This window comes from Borostomias antarcticus (assembly GCF_949987555.1).
Source record: "Borostomias antarcticus genome assembly, contig: scaffold_65, whole genome shotgun sequence".
In the NCBI taxonomy this organism is placed as follows: Eukaryota; Metazoa; Chordata; class Actinopteri; order Stomiiformes; family Stomiidae; genus Borostomias; species Borostomias antarcticus.
The window spans coordinates 57,433-77,500 of NW_028176587.1; the positions used below are offsets into that span (position 1 = coordinate 57,433).

The window sequence follows — 20,068 nt, forward strand, 5'->3', positions numbered from 1 at the left end:
GCGTTAGACTCCTTGGTCCGTGTTTCAAGACGGGTCGGGTGGGTCACCGACATCGCCGCTGACCCCTGGCGCCCGCGATTCTCTTTTGGGGGGACGAGGGCCGGTCCCCGCCCTGGCGGCGCCGCGCGTTCGGGGCGCGCTGAGGACAGCGCGCCCCGGCGGACCGCAGCGCCGGGAGCGGGGGGCCCCGTCCCTAACCCGGAGGTTAGGGAGGGCGCGGAGGGTGCTCTGTTTCCTCGGCCCCGGGAAGCGGCAGACTGGGAGGCGACGGGGCGCTGTAAAGCCCGCCCGGAGACCGGAGCCCCCGGACGGACCACCTTCGCCCCTGAGCCCTTCCTAGCCGACCCGGAGCCGGTCGCGGCGCTCCGCCGGGCGGAGGAAGTGCGCCCGGCGGGGAGCGAGCGAAGGAGGGGGGCGACCGGACGGGACGAGGGCCGAGGCCCCCGCCCGCCGCCGCACCGACCGACACCGCCCCCCCACCCCGACCCCGCCGGGTTGAATCCTCCGGGCGGACCGCGCGGACCCCACCCGTTTACCTCTCAACGGTTTCACGCCCTCTTGAACTCTCTCTTCAAAGTCCTTTTCAACTTTCCCTCAAGGTACTTGTTCGCTATCGGTCTCGTGCCGGTATTAAGCCTTAGATGGAGTTTACCACCCGCTTTGGGCTGCATTCCCAAGCAACCCGACTCCGGGAAGAATGCGCTCCGGCCCGCCGGGGGCCGCTACGGGCCTCTCACCCTCCGCGGGGCCTCCCTCGGAAGGACTCGGGCCCCCTGGCGGCACCGGACCGGGAGCGGACTTCCGTACGCCACATGTCCCTCGGGGGATTCACTCCCCCGGGGATTCGGCGCTGGGCTCTTCCCTCTTCGCTCGCCGCTACTGGGGGAATCCTTGTTAGTTAGTGACTAGTGCACCCCCTGCTGGCGATTAGGGGAACAGCTGTACGTGTCGGGTTGCTGCAGGCGTGTGTCTTCTCCCTGGCCACCAGAGGGCGCTAGGACACTTACTGGATGTACTCCTTCTTGTTTTCGTCGGTAACCACGATCTCGGTGCCGCCTGGGGTCAGCTCGTGCTGGTGGGTCTGGACAGAACAGGAGAGAGGACCAATCAGCACGTCTGACACCTGACAACCACCTAGCAGCGCCCTCCTCGAGCGCGGGGTGGGGCGGGGCTTGTCCTGACCTGGCCGAACAGCTCCTCGTCGCTGGTGAACCTCAGGTCCAGGTCGGCAGGGTCGTTCTCCAGGATCCACTTCAGAGAGTTGAAGTACTCGTTGTCCTGGAGACGCAACACAGGAAACACTTGTCTTAGATACCATGTGAGATGTCCACGTGTGTCTCATTGACTGTGGGTAGCGCGTCCATGTGTGAAGTGAATAGAGGTTTGATCTGAGAGTGACGCCCTCACCACAGATTCCATGTCCTGCAGGGTGATGGGCTTCTGCAGCATCATCTTGTAGAACGGCCGGATGAAGAAGGCTGGGGGGGAGGAACACACACGCACACACACAAACACACACACACACACACACACACACACACACACACACACACACACTTCGTTTATTTACCATTTTTATATATATGGATATATAAATTGGAATTCACTGTCATACGACCATAAGAGTGAAGTAGTAGTTACATTAAAACAAAATAAATGGATCCATAAAATATTAGAATAAGAATATAATATACAAGGTGATTATTCAACAATATCATTCAAATATTAGAATTATAATATACATATTAGTGATCATTCAAAAGCCATACAGTACTGGGGTAACAGCCATCTCTAATGGCTCTAATGGACTGATATCATCCTCTAGATGGTAAAGATACAAATGGCTCTGCTGCAAGGTGTCCTTGACCGTGTTCCCAGCTCTGCTCAGAGCCCTGCTTGACCGTGTTCCCAGCTCTGCTCAGAGCCCTGCTTGACCGTGTTCCCAGCTCTGCTCAGAGCCCTGCTTGACCGTGTTCCCAGCTCTGCTCAGAGCCCTGCTTGACCGTGTTCCCAGCTCTGCTCAGAGCCCTGCTTGACCGTGTTCCCAGCTCTGCTCAGAGCCCTGCTTGACCGTGTTCCCAGCTCTGCTCAGAGCCCTGCTTGACCGTGTTCCCAGCTCTGCTCAGAGCCCTGCTTGACCGTGTTCCCAGCTGTGCTCAGAGCCCTGCTTGACCGTGTTCCCAGCTGTGCTCAGAGCCCTGCTTGACCGTGTTCCCAGCTGTGCTCAGAGCCCTGCTTGACCGTGTTCCCAGCTCTGCTCAGAGCCTTGACCGTGTTCCCAGCTCTGCTCAGAGCCCTGCTTGACCGTGTTCCCAGCTGTGCTCAGAGCCCTGCTTGACCGTGTTCCCAGCTCTGCTCAGAGCCCTGCTTGACCGTGTTCCCAGCTGTGCTCAGAGCCCTGCTTGACCGTGTTCCCAGCTCTGCTCAGAGCCCTGCTTGACCGTGTTCCCAGCTCTGCTCAGAGCCCTGCTTGACCGTGTTCCCAGCTCTGCTCAGAGCCCTGCTTGACCGTGTTCCCAGCTCTGCTCAGAGCCCTGCTTGTGTCCTCTACAGATGGAAGAACAGCACCAGTAATGAGATCGGTTATGCTGACAATTCTTTCTAAAGATTTGAGATTTTGAGAGCTTTTACTTTTATCATACACACGCAGCAATAACATTCACAGAGACATTAGAATCGTCCCGTTCCCATTTGAGCACTGGTAAATAATCTGAAATTAGGTTAATTAGACAAAAAGTAAACCTCTTATTCTCTCAACTTGGCCACTTCTATTGATATGCTAATGAGGTGCTAGCACCTTTAGTCTGTGTTTGGTTGCCTTCCCCCAGGAGAACTAGAGTTAGGAAGAATTGCAAAAAATATTTTTTTTCTATTTAGATCTCAGATTTGCTCGACTACTTTGACACCCTTACATAACCAAGACCTCGATGAACAAAGTGACAAAACAATCCATCACTGTAGTTTAGTGTGTTTTTACAGCATTGTTGGCCCAAATAATGACCTTAATGTCCTAGTGCACAGTGCTGGTGGAGCTGTCGTGGTCTATCTATCCATCTATCTAAAACTAACATTTGGGCTCCTGAGCCCAAGTCCAAATGAATGGAGGTGAATGGGCGGCTGTGTTTGGTTGGCTATGTGGGCCCCCCCCCCCCCTTGTGTCGGAGCCGATGGGGGACGGTTCAGTGCACTCGGGGCTCTCCCCCTGCACACCTCAGTCCAAACCCTGTGTCTAGCGCCCCCACATGGGGAGCTGGCTTCACTCAATGTTTTGTTTTGGCTGCAAGCGAGACATGTTGGATACATCGAGACCTTTCTGCCAGTCCAACCCGCGTGTCTGTGACCTTCCCACATGGAGATATGTTGTTTTGGCTGCGCGGGACATGTTTGGTATTGCTTCTTGATTACCTCGAGACCTTTCAGCCTGTCAAAACCACGTCTCTATCGCCCTCTGGTGGTTAGGTGGTGAAGTGTAGGTCGTCCATACCTGAGCGCACCCTTACCGTTTTTCTAATTTAGTAGAGCTGTGAAGATCTATTTAAAAGCTGAATATGATACTGACTATTGATGGCATATACTGTAAATGTAGCTGTCATTTTCCTTCAAACATAAATATCAATCACTTTGGAGTAAGTGTGTGTGTCAAGTTGATGACATTTTGAGAAAGATCACACCAACATCACAATGCTGCTCTGAATTCAGCACGGGTCCTTAAGGGTTAATATGGATATCTGCAAATTTAACAATATCATTATTTTGGAATTTGTCAGTGTAATCATGAGTAAATAGTGAATACAATAATGGGCTGAAGACAGCTTTGAGGTGTCCCACTACTCAGTTAGACACAACTCTTAACCTTTACCACCTGCGGCCTATTAGTTAAGAAATCCCATTTACAAATGGAATAATTGTTCTTTTTGTCTAGATGTTCGTAAACTTTGCGAAGAGCAAAAGGCAGCATCTTCAACAGAATGATTAGATCAATAATTGATTGGTTATCTATAAGCACGTTTCTATAAAAACGGATAAATTGTTTTTAAAGTGAGTTAATTCCAAACGTTCAAAACCTTTCATAACTGAGGTTAAACATACACACACGTCAACATCTTGCATCTCTCTCTATTAAGTTAAGTTATCTCTGTAACTAACCTTGGGGGAATGATGCTACAGCCGAATATGCTCTATAGACCTCCACGGCCTCGCCATTGACTGTAATGCAAATTATCCTCTTTTAGAGTCTTTTGAATTTTTGCTCTGATTGATTTTTTGTGTCTCTCAATACACTTTCTGATAGGTTTATGGTGTCATTGATCACATATTTTATGCTTATTGTCATCAAACAACTAAGATACTGTAAAGACTAGCTGGCTAGCATGTAGAAACAGCTTGTCGTTAGCCAACTAGGATCCAGTTTTTGCAGGACGTGTATGGAGTTGTTTGATAACAGTGACAGCGAAACATACCATCACAGAAAATGTTGGACGAAACCAAAAATACACTATTTTGCAAGAATGTGTTTTCCTTCAACTAGTGGGCGCGGCTAATCTTCCTGGGGTCCCTTTAGGGAGCGGAGTAAACGTGACGTCCTGTCGCGGTGACACATGGCTCTGAACTAGCATGGCCATCAGCCTCACCATCCAGCAGCTTCCCGTGGTACACCGCCATGCCTGCCACGCGGCCAATGAACTTGAAGTAGGACAGATGGTCCTCGTTGCACAGCCCAGAGTTGGGGTTGATCTGCAGAGTGTAGTTATCCCTGCAGAAACGGAGGGGTACAGGTGAGAAAAGAGGAGATATTCAACTCCCTCAGCGACCACCCTCACCAGACACCCTCGTTCAAACGCGCACGGCATACGAGACACTCACGTGGCAGAGTACTCAAACAGCCCATAATAAGGGTTGAACATCTCCTTGGAAATGAGGAAGAACCATTCTCTGGCCACGCCTCCGTAGTCCAGGCCCTTCTCCCCCTCGAACTCCACCCACAGCCTGGCTTTCAGGAAGTCGGCCCTCTTGACGGACAGGATGCGCCTGTACGAGTCCTCCAGGACGGCGTTGCGGCGCAGCTTCATCTCGAAGCGGTTGGGGACGTCGGCCTGGAAGAGAGGCCATGTGATGACGGCTTTGCGAGGGAGCGTTTCAATGTGCTAAACCCCCGCCTTTCTCCCTCCCGGGGCATATCGACAGGCGCTCAGAGGGATTCGGCTGAGTCATCCGGAGTCACACAAGGTCAGAAACATAAAACCCTTATCAGGCGACCGAGCTCTGACATGGTGAACCTGATCTATTTGTGAGGTGAGCTGTAACTCTAGAACTTGCGCGGCGGTTAGCTAGAATCAGTCCGTCTTGCTTACCGGTTTCTTCAGCTTCTTGCGGAAGTATTCATACTTCTGTTTGTAGTCCCTGGAGTAAGGCACGGCCTGGAACGCACACGCACGCCGTCACGTGACCAGAAATCAATCAACATCAATTATGCATATCTACGGGCAGTCTGGTGACCCTGACTCCACCGGGACAAAGGTCCCGACTTCCTGTTCCTGATGAGAGCTCTCAACAGGAAGTAGGGGGAGAGGATGTTACTCACTGGTCCAGTGATGGCGGAGTTCTGCAAGCGGGGGTCATCCCACTGGGTGGTCTTGGTGTCTGGGGAAACACAGAAGAGTTATTTAGAAGAGCAGCATGTGAGCTTCACACAGGGATCAGTGTTTGCTTCATGATCTGTGGTGCTGTGTGATATGAATGTGATGAGCATGTGATACGTACTGTGATCTATGTAGAATATCCTCCCATCGCTGTGGACTCTCTCCTCCCAGCCCGGCTGGCACAGGGCAGAAACGGGTCACACGCACGCACACACACACGCACGCACGGACACACACACGCGCACACGCACACACACACACACACACACGCACACACGCACACACACGTCACTCTCTGTTCCACCACACACCACTAATGTGCCCTTGAGCATGTAAACGATATGTATAGGCAGCAAAATAACATCGCATCTTTGTAAAAATAACGAATAAAGTTGTCTTGTATCGTTACTGCTGATGATAATGATTTCATCCATTATCAATCTACTGTCTATCAACTTCAGCAATCACATTTGGAGTACAATGTGGCCTACTGTTGATTACTTCCTGGTATGATGCTAGATTGCTATTCTTGCACTTTGCCTTCAGCACTAGATTATGCTCTTAGTCACTTGTTTTAGAAAGGAGATGCACTTGTGAGTTCTGGCAAGTAGTAGATTGTACATTGGCTTTTCCTACGTTAAATGCAATTATTGTTAGTCGCTTTGGATAAAAGCGTCTGCTAAATGACTGTAATGTAATGTTAACAGAGCACTTACCGGCATTGGGCCGAGGTCAGTGGGGCCCAGAGAAGGTCTCTTCCTCATATGCACCGGAATCTTCAACCTGGGGTCTTCCTGCTCAGCACCAGACAGACCAGGAAGTGAGTCACACAAATAAGAACACTGGGCCAAATGGCAAATTCCAAGATCTGGAGCAAATCGGTCTCCTGAGGTGGTGTGTGAGTGTGTGTGTGTGTGGAGTGTGTTTCTCTCGCTCACCCAGGAGGTGGTCTTGGTGTTGTGGTCGATGAAGAAGGGTCTTCCGTTGGGCGCGCTGCGGACCTCCCAGCCTGCCGGCATCAGGCCGTACTCGTGCTGGGGTTGGGGGCCGGGAGAGTGTTGAGGTTGGGGGCCGGGGGAGTGTTGGGGCTGGGGCCCGGGGGAGTGCCTGGGCTGGGGGCCGGGGGAGTGCTGGGGGGAGCCCTCCGGGGACAGCAGGGGGGGCTGGTAAATGGTGGGACTCTGGGACAACACAGTCTGGGCTGCTGCTGCTTCCAACGTGATCTGGTCAGATCAAGGAGACACACATGGTGTTGAGAGAGAGAGACATAGGGATATAAAGCAATAGAGAGAGAGAGACAGAAAGAGGTGGAGACAGACAGAGAGACATAGGGATATAAAGCAATAGAGAGAGAGAGACAGACAGAGAGAGAGAGACACACACACACAGAGATGGAGAGAGACAGAGAGAGAAACAGAGAGAGATGGAGAGAGACAGAGAGATGAAGAGAGACAGAGCAAGATAGACAGAGAGAGAGAAAGAGAGAGAAGAATGGGTGAGCAGCCTGCCTGTATGAGTGGTCTAGTCCAGGTGGTGGTTCTGCTGTTGTGGTTGACGAAGTAGGGTCGTCCCTTACTGTCCTGCTTCTCCTCCCAGCCTGGAGGCAGACCCAGAGAGGTCGGCAGTAGCTGCACAACAGAAATACACTATCAGACCTCCCAGACAGTCATACACACACACGCACACACACACATACTGTATACACACGCGCATACACACATACTGTGTACACACAAACACACACACACACACACACACACACACACACACACACACACACACACACACACACAAAGACCCTCCATACAGACACCATCAGACCCGAGGTTATTAGAGTTAATAATAAAAGCTCTAAAAATAAAAAAAAATAAAAAATAAGAACTAGGTGTGAAAAAGCATTTTAGTTAACTGAAATAAAAATAAAAACTGGGCTTTACAACAACAAAAAAACTACTTACAAACTATATTGTGTTTTCACAAAACTCACTAAAATAAACTAAAATTATACAGAAAATGTCCTTAGTTTTAGTCTTTTTCATTTCATACATGCCTAGTATTTTGGGTGGATATGAAATCTATCCTCAATTTTTTAGCTATGCCTCTGCGCAGAAGTAACCTGACGTGTGCCAGATGGCTTGTTTCACATGGAACAATGTGAGCTCACAAGATCAGGATAGTCTTACCAGAATAGGACAGAAGAAAAATAAAATAAAACTTATACTAATACTGAAACTAATAAAAACTAAACTAAAACTAAGCATTTAAAAAATTAAAAAATAAACCAAAAAAAAAAAAACTGAAATTGAAAACAAAAAGTTAAAATTATATAAAAATAAAAACTAATGAAAAAAGCAAAACTATTATAGCCTTGATCAGACGCTCTGCTCCCCACGGCATCACCACAGCCTCAAGAGGAGAGCTGAGCGTCACCGAGCTGCTCCTTCTCTTTAGTAGAATGTCAGGCAAACTTTCTCTCTTTTAACTGTTATTTAACCAGAAGGTCAATTAAGTCTTACATGCCATCAACAAGCTTAACCGAAGTGGTCTTAAAGTGACCACAGGCAAGTTTTTTTGATTTAGATAGGTAGGTAGGTAGGTAGGTAGGTTGGTAGGTAGGTAGGTAGGTAGGTATGTAAGTAGGTAGGTAGGTAGGTAGGTAGGTAGGTAGGTAGGTAGGTAGGTAGGTAGGTGGGTGGGTGGGTAGGTAGGTAGGTGGATGGGTGGGTAGGTAGGTAGGTATGCAAGTAGGTAGGTAGGTAGGTAGGTAAGTAGGTAGGTGGGTATGTAAGTAGGTAGGTAGGTAGGTAGGTAGGTAGGTGAGTGGGTAGGTAGGTAGGTAGATAGGTAGGTGGGTAGGTAGATACAAAGGAAGTGTGTCATCCATTGCGCAACCAAAGCCAGGCTGCTGGCGGGTAGCATTTGGCATGTTGTTAATGCCAGCTAGCAGTCAGAAAACTATGCATCTATGTTAGGTTCTGGAACAAAATAAATACATATCTAACATTAGATAACTTGGTAATTATGTTTCTGGATGCTAGTTTTTTTTTTGTCAACAATAACAAATGGCGCTCTTTCTCCTCCAGGATCATGAGCCTTCATTCAGAACCTGCCTGCCCTCAGAGAGGATCAACCTTCCCCCGGACGCCACCGGCTGTGGTTCACAGGGAGATTGATTCATTCATGTGTGTGTTGTGCCAAACTCAGTACCGTCCTGCTGGTTTTGTAGCATAACAGGCTCCTTCCCGCTCTCTTTCCCCCCACCATCCTGCGTGTGGTATCGGAGCGAGGGAGACACGCTTTCTGTGTGTGTGTGAGTCTAGTAGTCCGAGTTCTAGGTTCCTCACTCAATCTAATCATCTAAACAACAAACTTTCTTACAGTATCTCTCTAAACTGAGCAGTGGGGAAAGACACTCTTCTGTGATGATCAAGGAGTTGATAAGCAGAGTTTCATCTATTGCATTGTACAAGCTAAATGTGGGACGTTTTTGAGACAGCGGCACAAAGAAAAATACCATTTTGAAACGCCAGGGGGGGACAAAGGGGGGGAAGTTGAAAGTGTTCAAATTTGCATACACAACACATTTGCATACGGAACACATTTGCGGGGCACAGGGCTGTTGTCATACAGGCCAGATGGTTAGTGTGATACTGTACACACCACAGGATGGACAGGGTGCTCCTCCACCATCAGAGTCTGGGCACTTCCTCTGCGGCTGGAGTGACTGGAGTGACCAGCCAGCTGAGGAGAACACAGGAGCACAAACCACCATTACCACCTAGCATTCTACTAACCACCATTACCACCTAGCATTCAACAAACCACCATTACAACCTAGCATTCTACAAACCACCATTACCACCTAGCATTCTACAAACCACCATTACCACCTAGCATTCAGCAAACCACCATTACAACCTAGCATTCTACAAACCACCATTACCACCTAGCATTCTACAAACCACCATTACCACCTAGCATTCAACAAACCACCATTACAACCTAGCATTCTACAAACCACCATTACCACCTAGCATTCTACAAACCACCATTACAACCTAGCATTCTACAAACCACCATTACCACCTAGCATTCTACAAACCACCATTACAACCTAGCATTCTACAAACCACCATTACCACCTAGCATTCTACAAACCACCATTACAACCTAGCATTCTACAAACCACCATTACAACCTAGCATTCTACAAACCACCATTACCACCTAGCATTCTACAAACCACCATAACAACCTAGCATTCTACAAACCACCATTACCACCTAGCATTCTACAAACCACCATTACAACCTAGCATTCTTCAAACCACCATTACCACCTAGCATTCTACAAACCACCATTACCACCTAGCATTCTACAAACCACCATTACCACCTAGCATTCTACAAACCACCATTACAACCTAGCATTCTACAAACCACCATTACAACCTAGCATTCTACAAGCCACCATTACAACCTACATTCTACAAACCACCATTACAACCTAGCATTCTACAAACCACCATTACAACCTACATTCTACAAACCACCATTACAACCTAGCATTCTACAAACCACCATTACAACCTACATTCTACAAACCACCATTACAACCTACATTCTACAAGCCACCATTACAACCTACATTCTACAAACCACCATTACAACCTAGCATTCTACAAGCCACCATTACAACCTACATTCTACAAACCACCATTACATTCTACCATTCCACAAACTACCGTTACAAACCACCATGTGGAATTAGGACTACCATTATAACATGTACTACTGTGTAATGGAGCAATGCTTGCTACAGATGGGAAATGAGGCAGGAAATGACTACGAGGTACAACTTCAATGGTTTATTAATTAGTGGGAAGTGTTGCTTTCCTTTTCCGTCCATGGCGAGCATGGCTCCGTTACATAACCATACAGCTGTAAGTAGACACTGTTACTCTAACGAATGGATCGATCCATCGGTCACAGATGGGAGTTGGACAATATTCGTTGGAAATATGAGGTTAGTGCTTGGCCAGTATCCTGTCATTTGTCAGACAAAGAAAACATGTGGGGAATTTCTCTCCAGTGAGGAGTTGTCTTGGCGCAGAGCTGGGTAGTGAGATTCAACAAAACAAAAACAAGTCACTTTATTTAACCAGGCAAAGCCAGTAAGATTATCAAATGTTAGGGCACAGCTCATAAGACCATTGATGTTAGACAAAGCAAGCCAAGTTGCACTGCATGCAGTCAGTCAATCAGTCAGGTTTGCCAGATAAAAAAAAAAAGTCATTCCCCCAAATTATCTTAACTAGCACACGGGTGTCGCTATCAGAATCGCTATCAGAATCGTCATCGGACGACCCCGCTGGCAGAAACGGTCAGATCGGTATCGGCCCGAGTGGTCCATCCCAATAGTTTGCGACGCGATCGGTCCATCGTCAGGTACTACCCCCTGAATCTCCCCGTCTCTGGACGCCGGCGGCCCTGAGTAGGGAAAACCAATCACCGTGAGGGAGGTTCGGCGAGAGGGCGTGGTCCCTGACGCCTGCAGCCGGCTCAGCTCCTCGCAGAAGGAGTGGAACTCCAGGGGGGAGTGGGGCGGGGGGGGCGAGCGCTGGCTGTTGTACAGGGTGGAGTCATCCTCGGTGATGATCTCCCAGCTCTGGAGGAACACAACACTCAGGAGAGGCAGCGACCGCCGTCCGGTCACACGTGGAGCTCCTCGGGACCGCGACCCCTGACCCCCCTGACGCTTCCTGTGTTTACATCTTGCCCGGCGGCGAAGGAACTTATACGGGAAGAGGAGTCAGAGACTTCCTTTTTCGCTCTGCCCAGAACAACTGCTATGCTGGGAGCCGGCAGTCAGAGTATCTGTATCTCATGCGCTGTGTGTGCTGCCACGAGCCAGTTGACGTATCTGACGCCTTCTTCTTTATGAGTTCCTGGCTATCAGGAAGAAGGAAACGCCCCCCCCCCCCCCACAGGTTGTTCTGGCTGTGAGTGGAGATGGAACAGTTAGAACACTACAGTGAAACAGGATACGGCTTCATGGGGGAGGGGGCAACCTTTTTCTTTTTTTTTTAGCACTCGGGGAACATCCTGATCCAGTACTTGGCGAGCGCCGCTCGTCCTGACACTCCTGACAGCCACTTATCGGGGGTGGGGGGGGGGGGGGGGGGTTGGGTGGGGTGGTCGTGTCTCCCAAGGGACGTGCTGCACCCCCACCAGTCACCCCCACCAGTCTGCCCCACCAGAGTCAACCCCACCAGAGTCACCCCCACCAGAGTCACCCCCACCAGAGTCAACCCCACCAGAGTCACCCCCACCAGAGACACCTCCACCAGAGTCAACCCCACCAGAGACACCCCCACCAGAGTCACCCCCACCAGAGTCAACCCCACCAGAGACACCCCCACCAGAGTCACCCCCACCAGAGTCAACCCCACCAGAGTCACCCCCACCAGAGACACCCCCACCAGAGTCACCCCCACCAGAGTCACCCCCACCAGAGACACCCCCACCAGAGTCAACCCCACCAGAGTCACCCCCACCAGAGACACCCCCACCAGAGTCACCCCCACCAGAGTCACCCCCACCAGAGACACCCCCACCAGAGTCACCCCCACCAGAGACACCCCCACCAGAGTCACCCCCACCAGAGACACCCCCACCAGAGTCACCCCCACCAGAGTCACCCCCACCACTAAATGACCCCACCAGAGACGACCCCACCAGAGTCACCCCCACCAGAGACACCCCCACCAGTCACCCCCACCAGAGACACCCCCACCAGAGTCACCCCCACCAGAGTCACCCCCACCACTAAATGACCCCACCAGAGACAACCCCACCAGAGTCACCCCCACCAGAGTCACCCCCACCACTAAATGACCCCACCAGAGTCACCCCCACCAGAGTCACCCCCACCACTAAATGACCCCACCAGAGACGACCCCACCAGAGACAACCCCACTAGAGACAACCCCACTAGAGACACCTCTTAAGGTCCCTTCCTGTCCTGGTGGAGGGAAGCTGCAGAGTAAGATCTACTTCCTCATTTGCCAGCCCTGGACTTCTTCTCCCACAGTTAAGGCAGAGACTCTGTCTTTGATGGAAACAGGTCAGTTAAATTACCCACCTACCATCCTTAATACAGACCTCACAGTAAAAAACAGGCTTGGACACATTCAATAGAATTTATCTCATGACAATTGTATGTGTATATACTTTCCACTAACAATAGAAATGTAACAAAATTAAAATTATTGTTACAATTATTTTATTTCTTCTGTAAAAAGTAGTTGTAATGATAACGCCATATGACAGTATTATCACAAAATGTTTCCTATGAAGTTTGATTAAAAAAAACAATTATATTGATATTATTCTTTATTGTTTACGGACTGCCAGAGGTAGCACTGCTGCCCACACCCTCCTCTCCCTGGCCTGCCCAGCCAGAGGTAGCACTGCTGCCCATATCCTCCTCTCCCCGGGCTGCCCGCACTGGACCCATCAAGACAGGAGGCCGGATTCAAGTCCTGGACCATAGCCGTTGGACAGGAGCCATGACAGCTGCCATCGACGGGCTCCTGACAAAGCACCATGGAGCTAAAGACATCCTGAAGCGAGTGGATGCAGACTATGCTGCCATGGTCCATAGGTCGTGCACTGACCCCAACAGTCTCCTTCATCCCACTACATGGCAACATATCTCCAGGTATGTAAAACATCAGGCCAAATTAAAAAACACCAGCTCGGCCCTCAATACCAGCCCGGAGAAGGTTTTGGAGACACAGCAGCTGTGGCAGAGTTTGACCACAGGCAGCCTCACGGTCAGTGTGCCTGTCACAACCATGCCTCCGGCAACTCTCAACCCTCCACCGTTAGCTCCCCCTCAGGAGCGGTCACTGAGCCGGTCAGCTGTGGAGCAGATTGTGACAGAGATCATGCAAAAACAACAACAACAACCGCAGAAGAAGAAGACGACGAGGAACTGTTCAGCCTGTGGTCAGCCAAAGTCACGCTATGCAGGTGACGGCTCTTCAGTTCATTTCTTCTATCAGTCAGAAGCAGTGAAATACTTTTATTGCTCCAAAAAGGTCTTTCAGACCTATGCAGCCGAGGGCCTAACCGACCCCGTATGTCTTTTGAGAACTTTTATGCGTCTTCGTTTTTTGAGCAGGAGCTGGAGGGTGCAAAAGAGAGGGGGGCCGAGGCAAGGAAGGTGCTACAGGAGAGGGCAAAGAGGAAGGCAGAAGTGCAGCTGCCAACAGGCCGCCTGTGCAGGTTCTGTCACCAGCCACTGAAACAGGGACTCAACAGCCCTCATATTCATACAGACTTCCCCGGGGTGTCAGGGAAATACATCTACAGCCCCTCCAAAGTGTTCTCCCTGTACAAGCCACAGGGCATGCAGAAGGAGATGAGCTGGAGGCAGTTCCAAAAGTCTGAGTTCTATGAGGCTGAACGGACCAGGTGGGCTGCAGAGAAGGGGAAGTGACTTGTGGTGTTTGGAGGATAGGTTTACAGGGTTCAGAGACGGGGAACACAAAACAATTGGAGCAGGGAGATGGAGGTGTGTGTGTGTGTTGTAACGCGCTCTGCCCGTTCCCGTTCATGGAGCACGTTCCCGTTTGGGCTCATGAATATGTATACCTGTTAGTCCGGGGTCCGCCTCCTACCAATGGGAAGTAGGTATAGCTAGCCGGGAAATTGGAAGATGGAGTCAGTCGTATGGTAGCGAAAAGGGTGTGCACAGAGCCTTACCTTCGTCTGACGAACAAGAGTCCTAACTCGGAACCCCAGTCGATTGCGCGGTGGATTGTAGCCTCGTCAGCAGGAGGAAGCCTAGGGAAGGTTTATGTTCCCCATAACCTCAATTGGAATACTATTTTGGAGGATCATTGTTTATTCCTTCGGTGGATTTCGAGGGGGGAGACACGGGCCGTTGCGGCTCCTCCGGTCTTCCGCATTCGAGGGAAAAAGGGGGGGGTGACGTCATCCGCAGCCTAACTTTAAGTGAGTTTGATCCGTTTATTTCTTTGTGCGGTGGCTCTGATTGTAGGAATTACCGTTTTGGGCCGGGATTGATCTCTGCCGCACTTGTGGAATACTGGGGGTGTTTGTGCGTGGGTGAACGGATGGACCCACGAATAGCGCTGTGATTGTATTATTGAACTGTGACTATTCTACTGTTGTTTACCACGCCAGAGTGGACTGGATAAAGGACTTCCGTGTGGTGCGATATTCAAGGACTTGGGGGTGGTGCCACATGCTGGTGGAATCTTGGGACATTGTTTGCACTGTTGGACTTCTGGGACATTGCCACCTGCTGGTGGGAGTTGGATTGTGTTTCAGTTGTTGCCGGGTGTGGGTCAGAATATATGTATGAAACGGGTGCCATGGTGTTTATGTGTTATTCTTTATAAGCTTGCTGAGGGTTCATGTGAAGTACAATACATGCATCCTGTGTAATAGCCTGGGACTCAGACAAACTATAAATATTGCCAGGGTTCCCCTGCCCTGGCTGGCGCCCAACCTATCACGTTTGAGGAACAGACCGTTACATAAAAATTGGCGCCCAACGTGGGGCCAATTTTTATTTATGGACGGCGGTATGAAGAGAATGTGGGAGAAGGATGAGAAAAGTGCCAGGCTGGCCATGGCCTTGACCGCAGCAGCTTTAAGTGCCCCACCATACTGCATCATCCCGAGTTTGATCCCTCAGCTAGGCAAAATACGCCTGCTCGACGTGGGAAGTTGTTTTAACCCCTTCTTGAAGTTTGACGAGTTCCTCACAGTCGGTATTGACATAGTGCCTGCGGTTGAGAGCGTGTACAAGTGCGACTTCCTCAACCTCCAGCTCCAGCAGCCCCTGCAGCTGGCCGGCGACGCGGTGGAGGCCTTCCTGCGCCAGCTGCACAGCCCCATCGACGCCCTGCCCGCCCGGCTTTTCCACGTGGCGGTCTTCTCCCTGCTCCTCTCCTACTTCCCCTCGCCCTACCAGCGCTGGATCTGCTGCAAGAAGGCCCACGAGCTGCTGGAGCTGCACGGCCTGCTCCTCATCATCACGCCCGACTCCTCCCACCAGAACCGCCACGCCCTCATGATGCGCAGCTGGCGCGTGGCGGTGGAGTCGCTGGGCTTCAAGCGGTATAAGTACGTCAAGTTCTCCCACATGCACCTGCTGGCCTTCCGCAAGGTGTCCCTGGCCACCACCAGCGACCTGGTGAGCCGTAACTACCCAGAGATGCTCTACATCCCTCAGGACTTCCACTCCCACGAGGAGGAGGACTACGCCGACGTGCCCGTGCAGCCGCGCTCCGACTTTGAGGACGACCAGCTGGCGTGGGGCTTCACCGAGCTGCCCGACACGCCCTACGACTCTGACTCCGGAGAGAGCCAGAGCAGCTCGGCGCCCTTCTACGAGCTGGAGGACCCCATCCTGCTGCAGAGCTAGATCCGATAGTAGACCCCCTCTCTCTCTCTCTCTCTCTCTCCCTCTCTTTCTCATCACTGTCCACCCCCTTAACTGCTGCGCTGCCAAATTAACCTGCTGCATTCTTCTCACACTCCTCCCGTACCCTAACAAAACAATGCAATTTGCACAGAGTGGAAGGAAGACGTTTACAGAATTCAGTTGTTTATTTTTCTCCATCTTACATGGTTACACTCGCAGTGCACGTACACGTACACACACATACACACACACCTACAGTATTGTTAAAAATCAGTGTAGGGTTTAAAAAAATAAAGAAATAAAGAATTGGACGCTGAATGCCCTTGAGGATAGAGAGTTGGCCTGCTCCTTGATGCCCATCCCATATTCCAATAGGTTATGCTCTTACCAACAGAAAACAACCATGGGGTCCGTGGTGGTGTAGTGGTCTAAGCATCGCTGGGGGTCACGCCCCGGGCTCGCCAGATCTGAATATGGCCTGATCTGAATATGGCCAGATCTCAATATGGCCTGATCTGAATATGGCCTGATCTGAATATGGCCAGATCTCAATATGGCCTGATCTGAATATGGCCTGATCTGAATATGGCCAGATCTGAATATGGCCAGATCTGAATATGGCCTGATCTGAATATGGCCTGATCTGAATATGGCCAGATCTGAATATGGCCTGATCTGAATATGGCCTGATCCCACAGGGGCATATTGGGCCACCTCTCCCAAGGGTGGTTAGTTTAATTTTGGGGTGAGGGTACTCTGCTCTACAGTGACCCTGTCTGGTGTTGGAGTCACGTTCACGGGCTTGAGATAGTCAGGTAGCTGGCTCTCTCTTCCGGATCGCCAACTGCGGGCTTGTGTGACGGATCATCCACAGCAGCGACAGGGGACAATAGGTCAGTGTGATTGGATATCAAATTGGGTGAAAAAGGGATCAAATCAGAAAAAAAAAAACGGTTTATTCTCTATATATTTTAGTCGATTTAGCTCAATTCTCAAGTAGAATAAGCTTCAGTACCTGGCCAAGAGACGACATAGTTTAAAAGACAAGAGTGGTTGACAAGTTTGATCCCTCAGCATGGCAAAATGCACCTGCTCGACCTGGGAAGCTGTTTTAACCCCTTCTTGCAGTTTGACGGGTTCCTTACAGACCGTATTGACATGGTGCCTGCGGTTGAGGTATGTGTGCCATGTTCATGCCCTTTTCAAAGTGTCCTCAAATTGTCAGAGTAGTATTCCATATGTATGATTTATCAAAACATATTCATCTCATCTTATTTTAAGAAATTGTTCATCTTAAATCTGACCTCCAGCTCTCGGACGAGGCCATCTGGCAGGCTCAGCAGGAGGACCCGGACATCCGCCGCCTGTATGAGAAAATTGTGGATACAGGAGAGGTCAACAGCAACAAAACCACCAAGTTTACCATCCTGGAAGACAAAGTCTACAGGGTGGTGACATTACCATATCGGACCCTGTACCAGGTTTTTGTTCCATCAACCCTCCGACCCCAGCTGCTAGAACTCTTCCACGATGACCCCCTGGCTGGACACCTGGGTCGATATAAAACCTGCAAACGGCTGCAGTCGTTGGCTTATTGGGCCAAGATGAGTGCTGACGTCAGGACCTATGTCCAGCAGTGCCTTGTGTGCCAGCGGCAGAAACCAGAGACCCGGAGACCAGCAGGAAAACTGCATCAGACAGTGGTTCATCGGCCCTGGGAGATGCTGGGAGTAGACCTGATGGGCCCTTTCGCCAAAAGCACCAAGGGAAATGTTCATATGCTGGTGTTTGTGGACTACTACACCCGCTGGGTGGAGCTGTTCGCTTTGCGGGTCGCCACCGCAGAGAGCGTATCCAAGCTGCTCACTGGGGAAATTCTCACTCGCTGGGGGGTCCCCGACTTTGTTCTGTCCGACCAAGGCTCCCAGTTTGTGTCGTCGGTGTTCGAAGCCACCTGTCGGCTGTGGAACGTCGGCCAGAAGAGAACCACCGCATACCATCCACAGACTAACCTGACAGAGAGGGTAAATCGCAATCTGAAGAACATGATCAGTTCATATGTGGGGGACAACCAGAAGAAGTGGGATCAGTTCCTACCTGTGTTTCGGTTCGCCCTGAATTCAGCGGTGCATGAGTCCACGGGGGTGACACCGGCCGAACTCCATTTGGGTCGACCGCTCCGAGGACCCCTGAAAGTGGTTATGTCACCGAGGGAGTGTACTCCCGACACTCCGGCCTACGACAAGGTCTCCCAGCTTTGCGACCTGAAAGAATATGTCGCTGTTAAGCTGGAGACTGCCAGGAAAAGGCAGAAACATTATTACGATCTGAGGAGGAGAGAAGTCACCTACAAGGACCGAGACCGAGTGTGGCTACGCTCCCACCCCTACTCCCGGGCGGATAGGTCCTTCTCAGCCAAGTTGGCGCCCCGATGGAACGGGCCCTATCGCATTGTCCGGCGGACCGGTCCGCTGAACTACGAGGTGGCATTGGAGACGACGGGCGGGGACGCCAAGGCAGTCCATGTGAACCGGCTGAAACCGTGCTACCCCTCCGCCTCCATACATGATGAGCAGCAACGCCGCCGGGTCATGGATATATTCCAGGAGGACAGCGAGGACGAGGACTTCCTGGGATTTCAGTAGTGACCTGGATCGGACAGGTTGATATGTGTGTTTGGACGTGGACATGATAAAAAAAAAAAAAAAAAAAAGAAACAAAAAAAAGAAACAAAAAAAAAAAAAAAATGAAGAGGAAAGAAATTAAATAAGAAAGAAAGGGAAAACGAAGAAAGGGAAAACGGAGGAGGAATGAACTAGGACAACAGTGAGGGAAAGGGCCTTACCGGTTCATGTTGGAGGACCGTCGATGTTGCCACCCTCCTGGGCAGTCGGCTGTTTTTTTCAGGGGGGGGTGTGTGTAACGCGCTCTGCCCGTTCCCGTTCATGGAGCACGTTCCCGTTTGGGCTCATGAATATGTATACCTGTTAGTCCGGGGTCCGCCTCCTACCAATGGGAAGTAGGTATAGCTAGCCGGGAAATTGGAAGATGGAGTCAGTCGTATGGTAGCGAAAAGGGTGTGCACAGAGCCTTACCTTCGTCTGACGAACAAGAGTCCTAACTCGGAACCCCAGTCGATTGCGCGGTGGATTGTAGCCTCGTCAGCAGGAGGAAGCCTACGGAAGGTTTATGTTCCCCATAACCTCAATTGGAATACTATTTTGGAGGATCATTGTTTAGGTATGTGTCATTATGGTGCCATGGTGTTTATGTGTTATTCTTTATAAGCTTGCTGAGGGTTCATGTGAAGTACAATACATGCATCCTGTGTAATAGCCTGGGACTCAGACAAACTATAAATATTGCCAGGGTTCCCCTGCCCTGGCTGGCGCCCAACCTATCACGTTTGAGGAACAGACCGTTACATAAAAATTGGCGCCCAACGTGGGGCCAATTTTTATTTATGGACGGCGGTATGAAGAGAATGTGGGAGAAGGATGAGAAAAGTGCCAGGCTGGCCATGGCCTTGACTGCAGCAGCTTTAAGTGCTGAGGGGGCAGAGTGACATTTACCTGAGGGGGCAGAGTGACATTTAAAGCATATGACGTTATAGTTTCCAAACATGCATAGCCTACTAGCTAACGGTTTCATGATGCTTTGATGTGGTTAGCTAGCTAACGTTATAAATGTTTCTGTCAAATTTGCGCCATAATGCAGAAATACATAAGCTTTTCTTACTGTACATACCCTCATAGTCGCCTCATAGAGGGAGAGAGAGAGAGAGAGAGAGGGGGAGAGAGCTCCACTGGTGTTAGTGAGTCAGACACAATTCTATGTGTTCCATATTTTCTGTATGCCATATCATCAGTATTATTGCCTTGAATTATTTACGCCATCTAGTGTCTAAAGATAAGAACTGCACAACCCAACGTATTGGATGCCAAAAAATGAATCCTCCCAGCCCAG

At 50.3% G+C, this 20,068-nt stretch overlaps 2 protein-coding genes across 2 annotated transcripts; one reads left to right on the forward strand and one right to left on the reverse strand.

The window, feature by feature from the left end:
* Positions 1-1,003: 1,003 nt before the first annotated feature.
* On the reverse strand, positions 1,004-13,156 carry LOC311328278 (E3 ubiquitin-protein ligase NEDD4-like; the record flags this gene model as incomplete). The annotated part of the gene is made up of 15 exons (XM_084462267.1): positions 1,004-1,081; positions 1,183-1,278; positions 1,408-1,478; positions 4,632-4,753; positions 4,864-5,093; positions 5,352-5,417; positions 5,582-5,640; positions 5,761-5,815; positions 6,356-6,433; positions 6,578-6,862; positions 7,148-7,267; positions 9,300-9,380; positions 11,150-11,305; positions 11,895-12,346; positions 13,048-13,156. 15 exons carry the CDS (start codon positions 13,154-13,156, stop codon positions 1,004-1,006), a joined length of 2,058 nt encoding a protein of 685 aa, XP_084318393.1.
* Positions 13,157-15,247: 2,091 nt separating this feature from the next.
* On the forward strand, positions 15,248-16,645 carry LOC311328279 (S-adenosylmethionine sensor upstream of mTORC1-like; the record flags this gene model as incomplete). Its single annotated transcript, XM_084462268.1, has 1 exon — positions 15,248-16,645. The coding sequence occupies one exon, from the start codon at positions 15,248-15,250 to the stop codon at positions 16,100-16,102; it is 855 nt and encodes a 284-aa protein (XP_084318394.1). The 3' UTR covers positions 16,103-16,645.
* Positions 16,646-20,068: the final 3,423 nt, after the last annotated feature.